This window comes from Scatophagus argus, chromosome 17, assembly GCF_020382885.2.
Source record: "Scatophagus argus isolate fScaArg1 chromosome 17, fScaArg1.pri, whole genome shotgun sequence".
NCBI lineage: Eukaryota > Metazoa > Chordata > Actinopteri > Scatophagidae > Scatophagus > Scatophagus argus.
In genome coordinates, this window is record NC_058509.1 from 21,208,139 (window position 1) to 21,221,748 (window position 13,610).

Genomic DNA, 13,610 nt, shown 5'->3' on the forward strand with positions numbered 1-13,610 from the left:
CTCAGTAAGTATACCTCAGTCAAATTACCTGTTGAATTTTCTATAGCGATATACAGATCTACCTACTACCTTGTAGGTGAACAACATACAAACAAACAAGGTAGGGTAGTTGTTAGAAGGTAGTAGTTGGTGTTGTGTTGTGATGCAGGACCACATTTTGGTTTGTACTGTTATTTGGTTTAAGACTGCAAAGACAAACCGAATCAAGCATTCAGAGAGTCTCTGCAACATCGCCGAAACCTCTTCTGAAAAAGTTCAGGTGTGAATTTTTGGATATCCTTTGTCAGATTCTGTCAAATTTGAGCATAGATAAATTTAAGAAAATACTTTTTGAATCTAGATTAAATCATAGGTGGTTTATTTCACATCAAGTCAGTCTAAGACTTTATTTGCATTCTGTGACATCATTGATCATCCACTAGGTGGAGACAAATAGTTACATTTGTTTAGACTAACTCTTACAGTTATATAAATCCTATGGAACAATAAAAGAAAACAACACCAGTCTCAAAGAGTAACTAAAACGTTTTACTGACATTGTAATTTTTTGACATTGTTTGCACTAGTATTGATAGTCTGTGGCAGTGACAAAAGATAATTACACGAGTGACTCGCACTGAACTAAATATGCTATCCTGCACTGTCAGCAGTATGGACACTGAGGATATGTACTAATTTTTTTTTAAATTGTGATATTGTGTGGCTCTGGTAACCTGGGAGACTTACAAACCTTACATAAAGTGTGTACTCAAATGATATAGTTCATTACAGGTACAGACAAGAAACACCAGAAAACACTCAGTGTTGTTGCTCTGTGCTGGGCTTTGCTGCATGTTGACTACGAGGATTAGTCATTTTATTAACGGATAACAGATCTGCATTGTAAAGAATGTTGTTTGGACTGAGGCTAATATGTTTATTGGAACAAGTTGTCAACTTATTTTATATGTTTGTACTGTTACATTTAAGTCAATATAGTAAATGACAAACAATCTAAGTTTAATAACGCAGTTTAATTACATGAGACCCTGCAAAGCCAGCAGTTACTTCATCTGTTGAACAAACGTAGCGGAGTGAAAATTCAACATTTTTACTGAGGAAGAACATAAAGTAGATGCAAGGTCCCTGAAAATTGCACTGTACTGTAGAGCAGCTGAGCTGAGCAACTGAGCAGGGCAGTCTGCCTTTACGGACAAGGTGAGATCTTCTATAGGTGTATTCCCTCTGACAATCTGAGGGTTTTAGCAGCCTGGAGGAAACTTACAAACAGAATATGGAGAATACCAATACTTAAGCATAATTATATTGTAACCTATCTTTTTAGTGTCAGATCCTAGTTTTGTAAGGAGGGTGGACCTCAGTCCATGCTTTGACTTCTGATTAATAGAAATCTTGGTTATAGGATACTTGAATAGTTAGTTACTAGAGTTTAGAGACTTTCTCTAACTTTGTCTGGAGGCACTCGGTGTTTTGTTTTGTTTTTTGTTGTTGTTGTTTTTTTGGTCATGTGGGGTCTTGGGAATGCTTTTACTTTGAAAGGCACAGGGTGTTCTGAGTGTGTGTGTGATGTGTGTATGAATGTGTGTGTGTGTGTGTGTGTGTGTGAGCAGCAACTATTATTTAGTTGCTGCTCACTTGACTGTGTTGTTTCCCTTAGAGCCGAGCGGAGAGGAATGGAGCGGCTTGTCTGGATTTCTTATCCCCCCGTGAGGCTCTCCGAGACGGAGGGGTTGGTGATGACATCAGTCGTCTGCCTGCTGTGAATACGTTTGAATGGAGTTAACAGCCGGGATTGTGGACACCCTGGAGACTATTCATTTCAAATCAGGATATTGTGTGTATTCACATTCAGAAAACTATAAACAAGTTGCAACAGCATCCGGGAAATGTAGGCAAGTTTCTGTAAGATTGTATAGACCAAAAAAAGCCCGTAGAGGATCAGTTAGGAGCAGCTGAATTAAATTAACAGTGTGTGTGTGTGTGTGTGTTTGATAAATGACAGTGTGTGTGGCGAGTTGGTGTGCGCTGTCAAGAGGAATGCAGCAGCACGGCCAGTCAGACACACTGTGCTGTGTCTCCAGCCTTCATTTCAGGGGGGATAGTCAAGCACGGCACGGCACGGCACGGCACGGCTGTCCATCGTTAATGTGAAGGTAAAACGCTTTGCTCCTGTCGTCTGAAGACACTGTATGCTCGGGCTTTCAGAACTGGATGTTTAAAGATGGTTTCAGCGGGTTTCGCCTGCCTCAGTAGAGCTTCTCACCGCGGGTCGCTTTTGTTGCATTTGCATCACAGAATAGATCCTCTCAGATGTTTTAGGCTTCTGGTTCCATCCTTCCACACCGTGCTTTTTTCCCTCATTATCTCCACACACTTTGTTTAATCCCTTCATAAAGCACAACTTGTGGCTCTCCAGTAGTGAATTGGCTACAGTTCAGCTTCCGGTGCTGGCTGGAAAACAGAAGATGACCGGGGTGATGAGGATGCGTCTTGAAAGAAGTGCATTCCAGCGCATACTTGTGCTGTGTAATGAAATGAGATGTCGGCGTGCTGGAGGATCAGATGTGTATCCACATTAAGGTACAGCCTTCGGTAACTTGTGTCAGAGCTGGTGAATGCTGTCCGCTGTGAATCAGCTAGTCTTATCATTTGTTCTCCGGGTGGACATGTTTGTGTTACTGCAGTCCTATACTCCAGAAAGGAAAGGGCCATGTTAAATGACATTCTGCTGTATGAATAACACAGCGTTTCTCAACATTTCCTGTACAGTTGTTATATATATTTTGATATAATGTAGCATGATATGAGTTTAAAGTCAGATGTCAACAACAAGCAGAAATATGTAACAAGATGAGCCAAACATCTCAGCAGCTGCATAAGATAACATACAGATTAACCATAACATGAAAGAGCAGCAAATTCTTTTCATTTTATTGTTTTCATTTTTGCTGAATTGTCCAAAGATTTCTGATCAGTTATTTGGTGTGTGAAATGTCAGGAAAATATAAAAATGTGTCTGAGAGTATGAGTACTTGATGTTGTTTGTGTTCTATACACATGACTGCAGAAATTAGAAAATGGTCCAATGTGAATTTGAGATTGACCTTTGAGTATTATAGTTTGCCTTTTCACCTTCCCGTTGTTTTAAGCCTCTTTAAATGTAAAAGTTCATTTTTGACCCTGGGACCAGCTTGACTTATATTCTTAGCTCAAGTTGACACACTAGTTTTCTGGAGCATCTAATCACATGCATCTCACTGTCTTCATCACCATGGTGAAGCGTCACTTGTCATCGTGTAACCAGTGGTTATGATCCAGTCAGGAGATGTGGTTTAAAACTCTGGAAAAAGAAAGGAACCTGGAACCCTCTGCACAACTTTTACATTTGTCAACCCTACCAACCATTATATTATTTAGGAATAGTGCTAGGAAAAGTGGTCGACCACTAATCAGTCAGCTGATGAATTGGGCCACTTTCTGACATTTTGAGATAATTGGTATTGGCTCACAAGGTTGATTAACTAAAACTGTAGGCATCTATAATGGAACGATGTTAGTTCTTCTAAAATTTGCCATTTTACATGCAACCTGATTATGCTGTATGTAACCTTAACTCTAACCTGAGAGAAAATAGTAAGACTTAAACTCCTGGCCTTCAGAGCTCAGTATATTGACTTCGATTGAAGTGAGAAAATGTGAATAAGATCAGCTGGTAATTATAAGCTCATTAGCAAGCCTTCAAACAGCTAAACTAGCTTACAGGGCTAAAAGCTATTGCATGGGCATTCCCATCCCCCATTTGTGCTACTGACAAACAAGGTCGTAAAACACTGAGTTGTAAAATGGATTTGCAGTTTGGGATGGTTGCAGGGTGGTGTAACTGTGAGCCTTTTATTGTTGGTGCGCATGTGGCCTGCCACTGTTGAGCATGTTACATAAGACACATAGAACTGCCTCAATTAGTCAGTTGGTCAATCAAAAGAATCCACTATTTGATGAGCAATTTTTTTCATTAATATTTAAGCCAAAAATATCAAACATTTGCTGGTTCCAGCAACTTAAATGTAAGGATTTGCTGCTCTTCTTTGTCCATTATGATGAAGTGAAGAGTCTTTGGGTTTTCGACTGTTGGTTAGATCAAAGGTTGTCACTATTCCAGAATTTTAAACTACAATATTGGTCTAAAAACAACACAATACTCAATACCTCTTTTGATGCCTCGACAAAAAGAAAAATATTTGCTTTCCTTCTCTCTCTCCCTCTCTCTGTCTGTCTGTCTGTCTGTCTGTCTGTCTCTCTCACAGAGCAGAGTTTGCCAGCAGTACCAGCAGTAGAGTAACATACACATCCAGCAGCACCTGTTAATCAAATGAGGCACAGGATAAAGACAGGATTGATGAACCTCTGCTCTCACCTCTAGTCAGCAATCTGCTATTGTGAACCACTGATTTAATGGCTATAAAAGGGTGACGTCTTGTTATCCTGGCTCCACGGCTCCATCACTGCTGCACAGACACAAACAAGAGCAGGATGGCAGCACTCTTATCAGGGATATTTTAGCTTCTTCTTTGTTCAGTGGGAGGAAGTGGACATGCTGTAACACATAGGCACAAGTAATTTGACTGTGCAGTTTCAACTACTACTGCAAAGGAAGTCATGTTCTGGGACATACCCTGCATTCCATTTGTACTCATAAGTTGTAACTCTAGACTTGGAGTGACATCACGTTCGTAAAAAGCTGGATGCATTTTATTTGCCTCAACACAAGACAGCTTGTTTGTAACCTTATTCAGCCATTGTTGTTATAGCGACATCGAACGGTTACAAGCAGCACCAGCTGATAAACAACACGTTATGTGGTATTTCAAACCTTAAAAGACCATAGCTGTATGCCTATAGGCAGCAGTAAGACAGTATTCTGTATACAGCTTACTACATTGGACGTAAGAAAGACAAAAGTACTAAAAACATACAAAACCACAGCTTTTATTTACAGTTGATGCTCTGGACAGCCATCTTGTTCGCAAACTCTGTGACCTTCTAAGGTCAAAGTTGACGAGTTGGAATTCTGACTACATGTGGCGTTCGATTTATCGCTTCCTGCTTTGGAAATGGTAAAATAACTCGGGAAACCACTTAACAAATTGAATGCAGCATTTCACTGCGACAGTAACCAGCTGTCTAAATAAATGCCAGGCGTCTTGCCATAGTATGGCATGTGTCCTGGAAAATTTCAATGTCCCAGGCAAATGGAAGAAATTCTATTCAAATATTAAAAACAATTCATGGAGACTGCCGATTCCATGCATCACCAGTGCTGACAACCTGGGGATGAGATTAATAAATTACATGCTTTTCTCCAGAATTGCTCCATTTTAATACACTTCAAAATTGGCATGTGGTCACACATGTGAGCTTTACTGCAGAACAACTTGTGTTTATTCACCCCAAACAGCCAGAATACACTACTGTACATTACGTGTAAGCTAAGGAACAATGGCAGGCATGGAGGGTGTGTGTGTGTGTGTGTGTGTGTGTGTGTGCGTGGGTGTGTGTAGCCTGAAACTGAACTCATTAACCAGAAAGACCAGTCATTTTCCTCCCTCTGAAACAAGGATGATGAGAGCAGGTGAAAAACAGCTACAAAGCTCTGTAGAATGGAAGAGAACTGTAGAGTTGGGATTTATTTCAGTCAGGGTTTGTCTCTACAAGCAACATCTTTCACAGTCTCTCCAGCCCCATACACAGTGTGACTTTGTAAACACTGATTGTGTAAATCTGGATTTAGTTCCATTATTTAAAATGTAATTTATTATCAGTTTATTAGGTTGAATAATAGGTTAAATAACGTTTTGTGGTTTTATGGCTTTATTGTGACTTTTTTACTGCTTATTAGTCGCTGCTGAAATATAATAGCTACATCATCTGTGATTAGCAATAGATTTTCAATTCGTTTCAATTCAGTTTATTTATACAGTGCCAATTCACAACAAAGGTTATCTCATGACATTCTCTACAGCAGTCCCCATGAAGAATATGATGAGTTTGACACAATACTACTTGATATGATTTCATTCATAAGGATGGGTTTGAATAACAGAAAAACAGTTCGACAATTTAAGACTAAATCCTTTCAATGCATTGATTGAAATTTTGCTGGCAAGACATGTGGCTATACATGACAAAATCAAAATTTTTTTGTAGCTTAATTGGTAGACAAATCTGATTAGGGTAAGTCTCCAGGAAATTAATGTAAGTGAGAAAGTGTGTAAGTGAGTGTGAGTTTCTACGTGGAAGCGTATTCTTGCAGTTGTGGGGACAGGTGAGTTTGTGTAAAAACAAACAAACAAACAAACATACAGGAAAAAAAACCATTAACCAAAATAACCATTGGTTATTAATGACCAAAGAAGGATGTTATGAAAAACTTGAACTGTAGCTTCATAATTTGAAAAAATTATGTTCAGCTCAGCTGGGACTTTAAGGATTGTAAAGGAAATTACACAATTCCTCCTGGGACATTAATGGGTTAAAGACAGATACAGACAATGAGCCTTCAACAGACATGAATCTGAGATAAGTTTTGAATTTTGAAAGCTGGTGAGTTGTTCATCAACTCATCCAGTGGTTCCCCAGCAGGGCAACCTGGCATGGAGTAGCGCCACTGCGGGGAGTGTGGATGACCTTAGGAATAATGCTGAACAGAAGTTGCATGAATATTATCAAAGTGGTGACATAAACAAAAGTGCTCTGATGCCAGTAAGGTGATCTTGCTAACCTGTCTTTTAATTAAATCAAATTTAGCTCATTATATTAGTAGTGTCCTCACCAAAATGAAATCTGTTTTTGCTTAAGGGTGAGGTGGGGGCCTGACTTTTTCCTGTTGTTTGACCGATCTGAAGCCAGGGAACCAAAAGCTTATGTAAAAGGCTTTTTATTAAATGCTGTGAGGTCCATCTGTACATGAATATTTACACCAGGAAGAAGGAGAAATGGCTTGGTTGTGAGGTGTCTGACAGTCGGCATGGTGGGAACATTTTACTTTCATTCTAAAATGCTCAGGACCTCTCAGTAATTGCAGTCAGTGTTTGAGGCGGTTTTTCCATTTCACTCCACTTTGTTTATGACCATGTGGGAACAGAGGAAAAGCATGTGCAAGTCTTTCACTACCTTTATTTGCACACTGAATTTACAAGCTCCTGGCAGACATGAAAGATTTAGAATATTTGGAATGGACTTTCACTCTTAATTATTTTCAGTGATAATTTACATTGAAAAAGGACTGTATGTGGTAAACAACCACTGGCTAAGGGGTGACTAAAGTGAACTAGGGCAGGGCTAAATATGCCTGGATGACAGACATCCATGTAATGTGTCTGTCATGATGACAGATAAAATGCATTTCAGAAGGAAAAATGTGGTCCTACTACAAAATCTTATTCTGAAGCCAGATGTTTGGGTCATGCTCAGAGGTTTGCAAGCTCTGCCAGGAGTAATTCATACTGTATTTAATGTATACTGTACATATATATGCATGCTTCTTTTCTGTTATACTAGGGAGTTTAGATGAAACATGACATATGGTAACATGACACCCTGATGATGGTTGGGCTTCATGGTAATAAATACACAAAGTCTAAAATGTATAATGGTTTTGAAATGAATGCTCTCCAGTCCTTGGCGACTCCAAATATCGCAATAAAGGGACAGTTTTTTATTTACGTCTTGAATAGCTTGGATATGATCTCAAAATAGTCATACCATACAACAGACCCCAGCTCTAGGTGGGCAGCCATCTGCCTTTGCTTGAATGAATGAGGGAGAGGGGAGGAGACAGAGATTATATTTATATAAATGTATATATTACAGCTGCTATATGTCTAATTTCTATGTGAGGATAACATGGTTTTTATATGCTCAGCTCAAGCTCAGAGCAATACATATCAGACCATGTGTCTCCAGCTTGAATACGTGAGGAGGACGGTTAGTGGTTTGTATTGCTGTATGCCACATTGTCTTTTTTAGATACTAACACCAGTGGGTACCAACCCGTACAGATAGTGGCTTTATAAGGTCCAGTGTGTAGGATTTAGGAGCTCCTATTTTTGAGAAATGGATATTATATTCATAAATGGATATAATTATCATAATTATTCTTTTATTGGTGCAAAATTGCTTTGTTTTTAACTTTCATATCTACAGATAGAGCAGGACCACTTCCATGGAGTCTGCCATATTGTACCGCCATCTTTCTACAGTAACCAAGAACAGACAAACCAAACACTGACTCTAGAGATGGGACTTTCATGGTTTTAATGGCCACCATAGAGAAGGGTGACACAAGGGGTGTTCAGTTTGTTGCACTCTGCAAACTCACCGCAACATGCCAGTAAATCTTGCACACCTAGAAAAATGCATAATTACACATAGGTATTCATTGGCACATCAAATTTGTATGGTACATCAGGCAAAGTTAAAAAAAAAAAGAAAAGCTGAAAGACTTGTAAATGTGTATTCATACTAGCATTAACTTTTGAAATTTCCTCACTGTCAAAGTCTTTTGACAGAGTGTAACCAGGAGCACTGACCCGTGCCATGAAGACCCAGAAGGCCCGAGGTGTTACAACAACTTTATCTTCCTGCCAAGGGAAGTCTCGCTTCACCTTACGAGGCAGAAAGAAGAAGGATGGGGTGATCCAAGGAAAGCTTCGCATCCGATCCATGCCTGGAGCTTTCTTAGTGTTAGGAGTCATTGTAGTGGTCGTGGGCACCGCTCTTGCTATGGCGGGATACTGGCCCTATCAAATATCAAAATCATCTATCCTGACAACTGCAGAGGGTGAACGTATGTCTGAGTCGCAGGCCTCTGGCTGGAGTCTGGGAACTAAGGGCCTGCTGTCCACAGCCAGCCTCATCCACAGTGAGCGGATGAAGCTGCTTGGACCTGTCATCATGGGGGTTGGACTCTTCATACTCATATGTGCCAACACAGTCCTATATGAGAACAGGGACAGAGAAACTCAGATGCTGCTTGCTCAGATGCGTACTGTAATATGCTCTGTCTCTACAGCTGTGCCCTCAGCCGACATTAAAGAAGTATCAGCAGCCAGCAGCTTGATTGCCAAACATTACCAGTGGGTGAGCAGTTTACCAGCTGCCCATCTCAACATCCTGTGTCTGCAGCAGCTGGCCAGCTCTGAGCCCCTGCTTCAAACCATGCACCCCAGAGACCAGGAGGACAGTGTGCTGGGTGTCTATCAGACAGAAGCTCTCCACCACCAGAAGTCAGAGCCTCCACCGTCCCTCCACTCCTCTACCTCCAACTCATGCAATTCCAGTCAGACAGACTTTAACAGTGGTGTTGAGCAGAGCGGTAGTGCCAGCTTCAATTCACAGCCCGCCCCATTCATCAAGCTCAACAACTGCCTGGTGTCTGCCAGCTCCATGTCCACCCTGGGGGATGAGGTGGATGTTTCATCTGCACAGCCGAGGCGCTGCCACAGTATGAGCTACAGGACTAACCATTACATAGGCCGAAATGGTGTGTGTCTGAAGGAAGGATTCGATGCAGCTGGAGAGGAGGGTCGTTTAAATCAGCTGGTAGCAATGAGGAGAGAGGTTGGTCCACAGGTTTGTGTGAACATCCCCGGACAGATTGTGAACGCTGTGGAAGAGAAAACTCACCAAAGCTGGCCTCAGCTAGACCTGGGCAGTGGGAGACGATATCTGAAACTAGAGAACAAAGAAGACTCAGTGGACAAACTGCTGGACAAGTTAGAGCAACAGTGCTCTCAGTGGGATAAGAACTTTGGTTCTGGGCCTTTCCAGTGATGGAAAGAAACACCATGACATCCAAGGAGTAATGATATTCTAACCTGGATTCTAAAACTGCACTATGTTTTTCTTTTGGGGAGAGGAAAAATAGGAGTACGAAATTTTTCTTCTCAATCTTAAGCAGAATATTGATACACTGAGGTTATGATTTTTGATTGGCTGGGTTGGCACATATTTTATATAACTGAAGGAGGAGAGAGACAACGTACAGACCCTACACTGTCACTGATGAGCAAAGCAATGCAAGAAATCATCTTGCAGCTCTTTGCCAAAATGGGTATGCCTGATTCCAGTGAGGGAGCGACAGAAGGGTGCAGGAAGATGAAGAGGGGACTGTTTTCACTGTGCAATCAGTTTTGAACCACACTACCTGGACTGCTGAGCCCATAAAGTGTTGACAGCTCTTTGCAAAGGCAACTAAATTGTTTTTTTTGGGTTTTTTTTTCCTCAACTGAGGTACCATATTCCAAAAGCAATGCATGGCAATGATGTACAGTATGTTACATCTTAATACATATGCAGATTTATGTCATTGTTGGTGTTATGTGTATAGGAAGTAATGATAATTCCAGTTTAGTTTGACTTGGGTCTTATTTTCTTGGGTCTGGCCTGTATTTTTACAGTATCCTTTACTATGCCATTGTCTTCACTATGTTCATCACTGAGATATGGGAACTCAATGCTGTCTCTAAAATGTGATTGAAGTTTGTCATGTAAGGTTTTTTGAATACAGGTTTACATTACAGGTTACATTTGTGCATTCAGAAGTGAAACTTTCAGAACACTACACACACAGGCCTAAAGTGAGCACTGTTGGCCAAAATGACACATTTTGCATGTAAAATGTTCTCATGCCTTGAAAACATTAAAAAAAACTTTAGTAAATATTTTCATCAACAACAGAACTTTGCAAACAAATTAATATTTCCTTTCAATCTCTCAGTACAGAATTAATTTGTGCTATATGCTTATGTTACTTGTTGATACTTTACATCACCATAGTATGTGCCAAAAAAGCACATCACAGCATGAATTGTATTCGTTCCTCCAAAGATGATGTTGCTAGAATCTTGCTGCACTGAGCACTTTACTATAAAACAGTAAGAACAGACATTTTGTAAGAAAGTTTTCATTTATTTATTATATTCTTGTGTGCAGGTCTTTCTGTGCCCACGAACTGTTGATGACATGCAAGCACTTGGGCAAGACAAATTGGGACATTCATCTTCTGTACTAACAAGCTACAGTGTTTTCACCAACACAGACATACACACTCATGTACATACACAACATAACAGCAAATGGCCAAGTAACCTTGTTTATTATTTTGGTATATTATGTCAATCATGCTTATGTTTTATTTTACACAATCACACTTAATTATTTATAAACAAAATGTATTCTATTTTTGTAGTGCTTTGCCATGTCGGGATGTTTCTTGGGTTTCAGCCTTTGTGCAGCACTATGTAGCTCGCAGCGAATAACAGTGTGAAGTTTATAAAGACTTTATAAAAATGTAGTGAACAACATCACTATCTCCGTCTGTCATAAAGACATGCAGATCTGTCTGTGTGTGCACTATACACCAGCAGGCTGAGTGGATACACACAACCACTGCTCTGTCTCTTCATTCACTGTCTAGCTAAGTAACATTAGTCGCATGTATGGAGCCAACTTTGACTTGTGTGTTTACAAACAGCAATTGAAATATTCTACATATTATGTCTTTTATAAATGGTTTATAATACACTACAATGTAGATGTGTGCAGATGTTGGTTTTTGGTAATGTATTTGTCAATGGCTACAACCTCTTGTGTAAACAAATAATGAAAAACAACAGAATGCTGTTAGAAAACTATAAAGTACATCTACACAGGAGAAGTCGGGATTCATGACAAATACTGTATGTTAATAAACATAACAACAGTATTATTACTACATGATAACATTATAAAGCATTTATTAAATGTTTATATTTTGCTTATAACTGGTAAACAAAGTATCAAAAAACTTGTCCAATTTTCTGATTGTGTTTTGTGACATTATTTTTGCTAAAACAATGAAAACAAGACCCAAGTTGTAAGAAACTTTAATTATCCTAAATAATGACAGAATCAGCTTGCAGTGGTGGAAGAATTATTCAGATCCTCTGCTTAAGGTAGAGGTACTAATACTACACTGTGAAATTACTCCAACACAAGTAAAAATCCTGCATTCAAAAGCCTGCCTAAATAAAAGCATATACTTAAAGTATCAGAAGTAAAGGTACTGCAGTATTTCTCATGTGAATTTGAATTAATTTTACTGCTGCCTTAACATGTATGTTGCATTTTACCGCTGTAGATGTTGAAGGCTGAGTTCATAAAAACCATTTTATACACCGTTTTGTAGTTTCGCCTACAGCAATGCATCATATTCTATAAGATCATCATATGTTTGTAGCATGAGAACCACACATCTTTTCATGAAAAATTCTGCAATTATGATGATGCATTATGATGATGCATTCATCAAGAGACTTTTCAAAGAGTTTAGTTATCTTAAGGAGTAGGAAATTTAAAGAACACATAAAGTAACACTTCAAAAAAATCTCATTCCGCAAATTTGGAGATACATGGTTTTCATTGGATAGAAAGAGAAAAGGTAACCTGAAAAGTAACTAGTAACTAAAGCTGTCAGACAGAGGTATTAAAGGTAGTGGAAAGTACAGCATTTGACTCTGAGACGTAGTGTAGCAGAAGTGTGAAGTAAATGGAAATACTCAAAAGTACAGTGCTTGAGTAAACGCACTAAGTTACATTCCACCACTGTTAGCTTGTAATGAAAGCAGGGGCACCTCCTGTTGGTCTGCTGGTGATCATTATTTAAACTCAGAGTTGGATATGTGTTGTGGAGAAAATGAAGGAGAGATGATGATGGTCTTTCTTTTTGTTTGTGCTGTCTGTTGTGTATAGGTGACACTGTGTCTTTTAAATGTATACCAAGCAATATGAGTCATCTGACAGAGCAATCAATGTGTCGAATACCAAATGAAACAGCATTGTCATGCCTGTGTTGTAAATATAAGCCGAAACAAAAGCAGATCCTGTTTGCTGTTGTCTCATTTATTCAATTTCAGAGTACTGGCATCTGGTTATGTGTATGCGGCATGTAATAGTCTCTCCACCACCCCATTCCTCACAGCAAAGGAGACTTTTCATTCCATATCCACATATTTCAGGCTGGACACAGCTGGGATCTGGACCAGTGAGGCCCACTTTCAGTTTATCGCCTCATGAATGAAAATGTGAGAAATTGATTTATTTTTCCTCCCCTGCTGCACAGTATCAACTTAATGTTTTGAAGCAGTCCTGAACAAGGATGGGGTGAAGAGGTGGACAGGAATTCCACAGCTGCAATTAATCTCAGCAGAGCCTCCAAATTTTTCCCTGTCTTATTAAATTTTATGATTCCTTCTGGGCTGGTATGCAGCCCATGGTGACCTTCTTCTTCATTTCTCTGGTAATTTACAAGATGGCTTCTGCTTTTCTAACCAGCTCATAAAGCTTGCAGGCAAGACTTCTGCCCTCTGCTGCAAAAGCACAGGAAGACAGAAGATGGCTAGATGGATGCAGGATGGCTAGAGGGTTCAGATGTGAAAAACTGCTGATTGTCTTATAGCCTCTTTGCCAGATGTGAGCTGTTGTTCCCATCTGTTCAGCTGATTGAAATTACACCACACTGCCAATCAAAACAGAGTAAAATGAGGAATGAGAGGTCACTGTAATGAATGGTT

The 13,610-nt window shown here is 39.6% G+C and overlaps 1 protein-coding gene across 2 annotated transcripts; it reads left to right on the top strand.

Moving 5' to 3' along the window:
* Nucleotides 1–2,115: 2,115 nt before the first annotated feature.
* Nucleotides 2,116–12,916, top strand: tmem200b (transmembrane protein 200B). 2 transcript variants are annotated; one of them, XM_046418282.1, is made up of 3 exons: nt 2,116–2,153; nt 2,397–2,580; nt 8,557–12,916. In XM_046418282.1, exon 3 carries the CDS (start codon nt 8,596–8,598, stop codon nt 9,829–9,831), a length of 1,236 nt encoding a protein of 411 aa, XP_046274238.1. In that variant the 5' UTR covers nt 2,116–2,153; nt 2,397–2,580; nt 8,557–8,595; the 3' UTR covers nt 9,832–12,916. The 2 variants fall into 2 exon arrangements, 1 of the variants encoding a protein (XP_046274238.1); XR_006845939.1 differs by lacking the exon at nt 8,557–12,916 and adding an exon at nt 4,305–4,737 and having other exon boundaries at nt 2,122–2,580.
* The last annotated feature ends 694 nt before the right edge of the window (nt 12,917–13,610 follow it).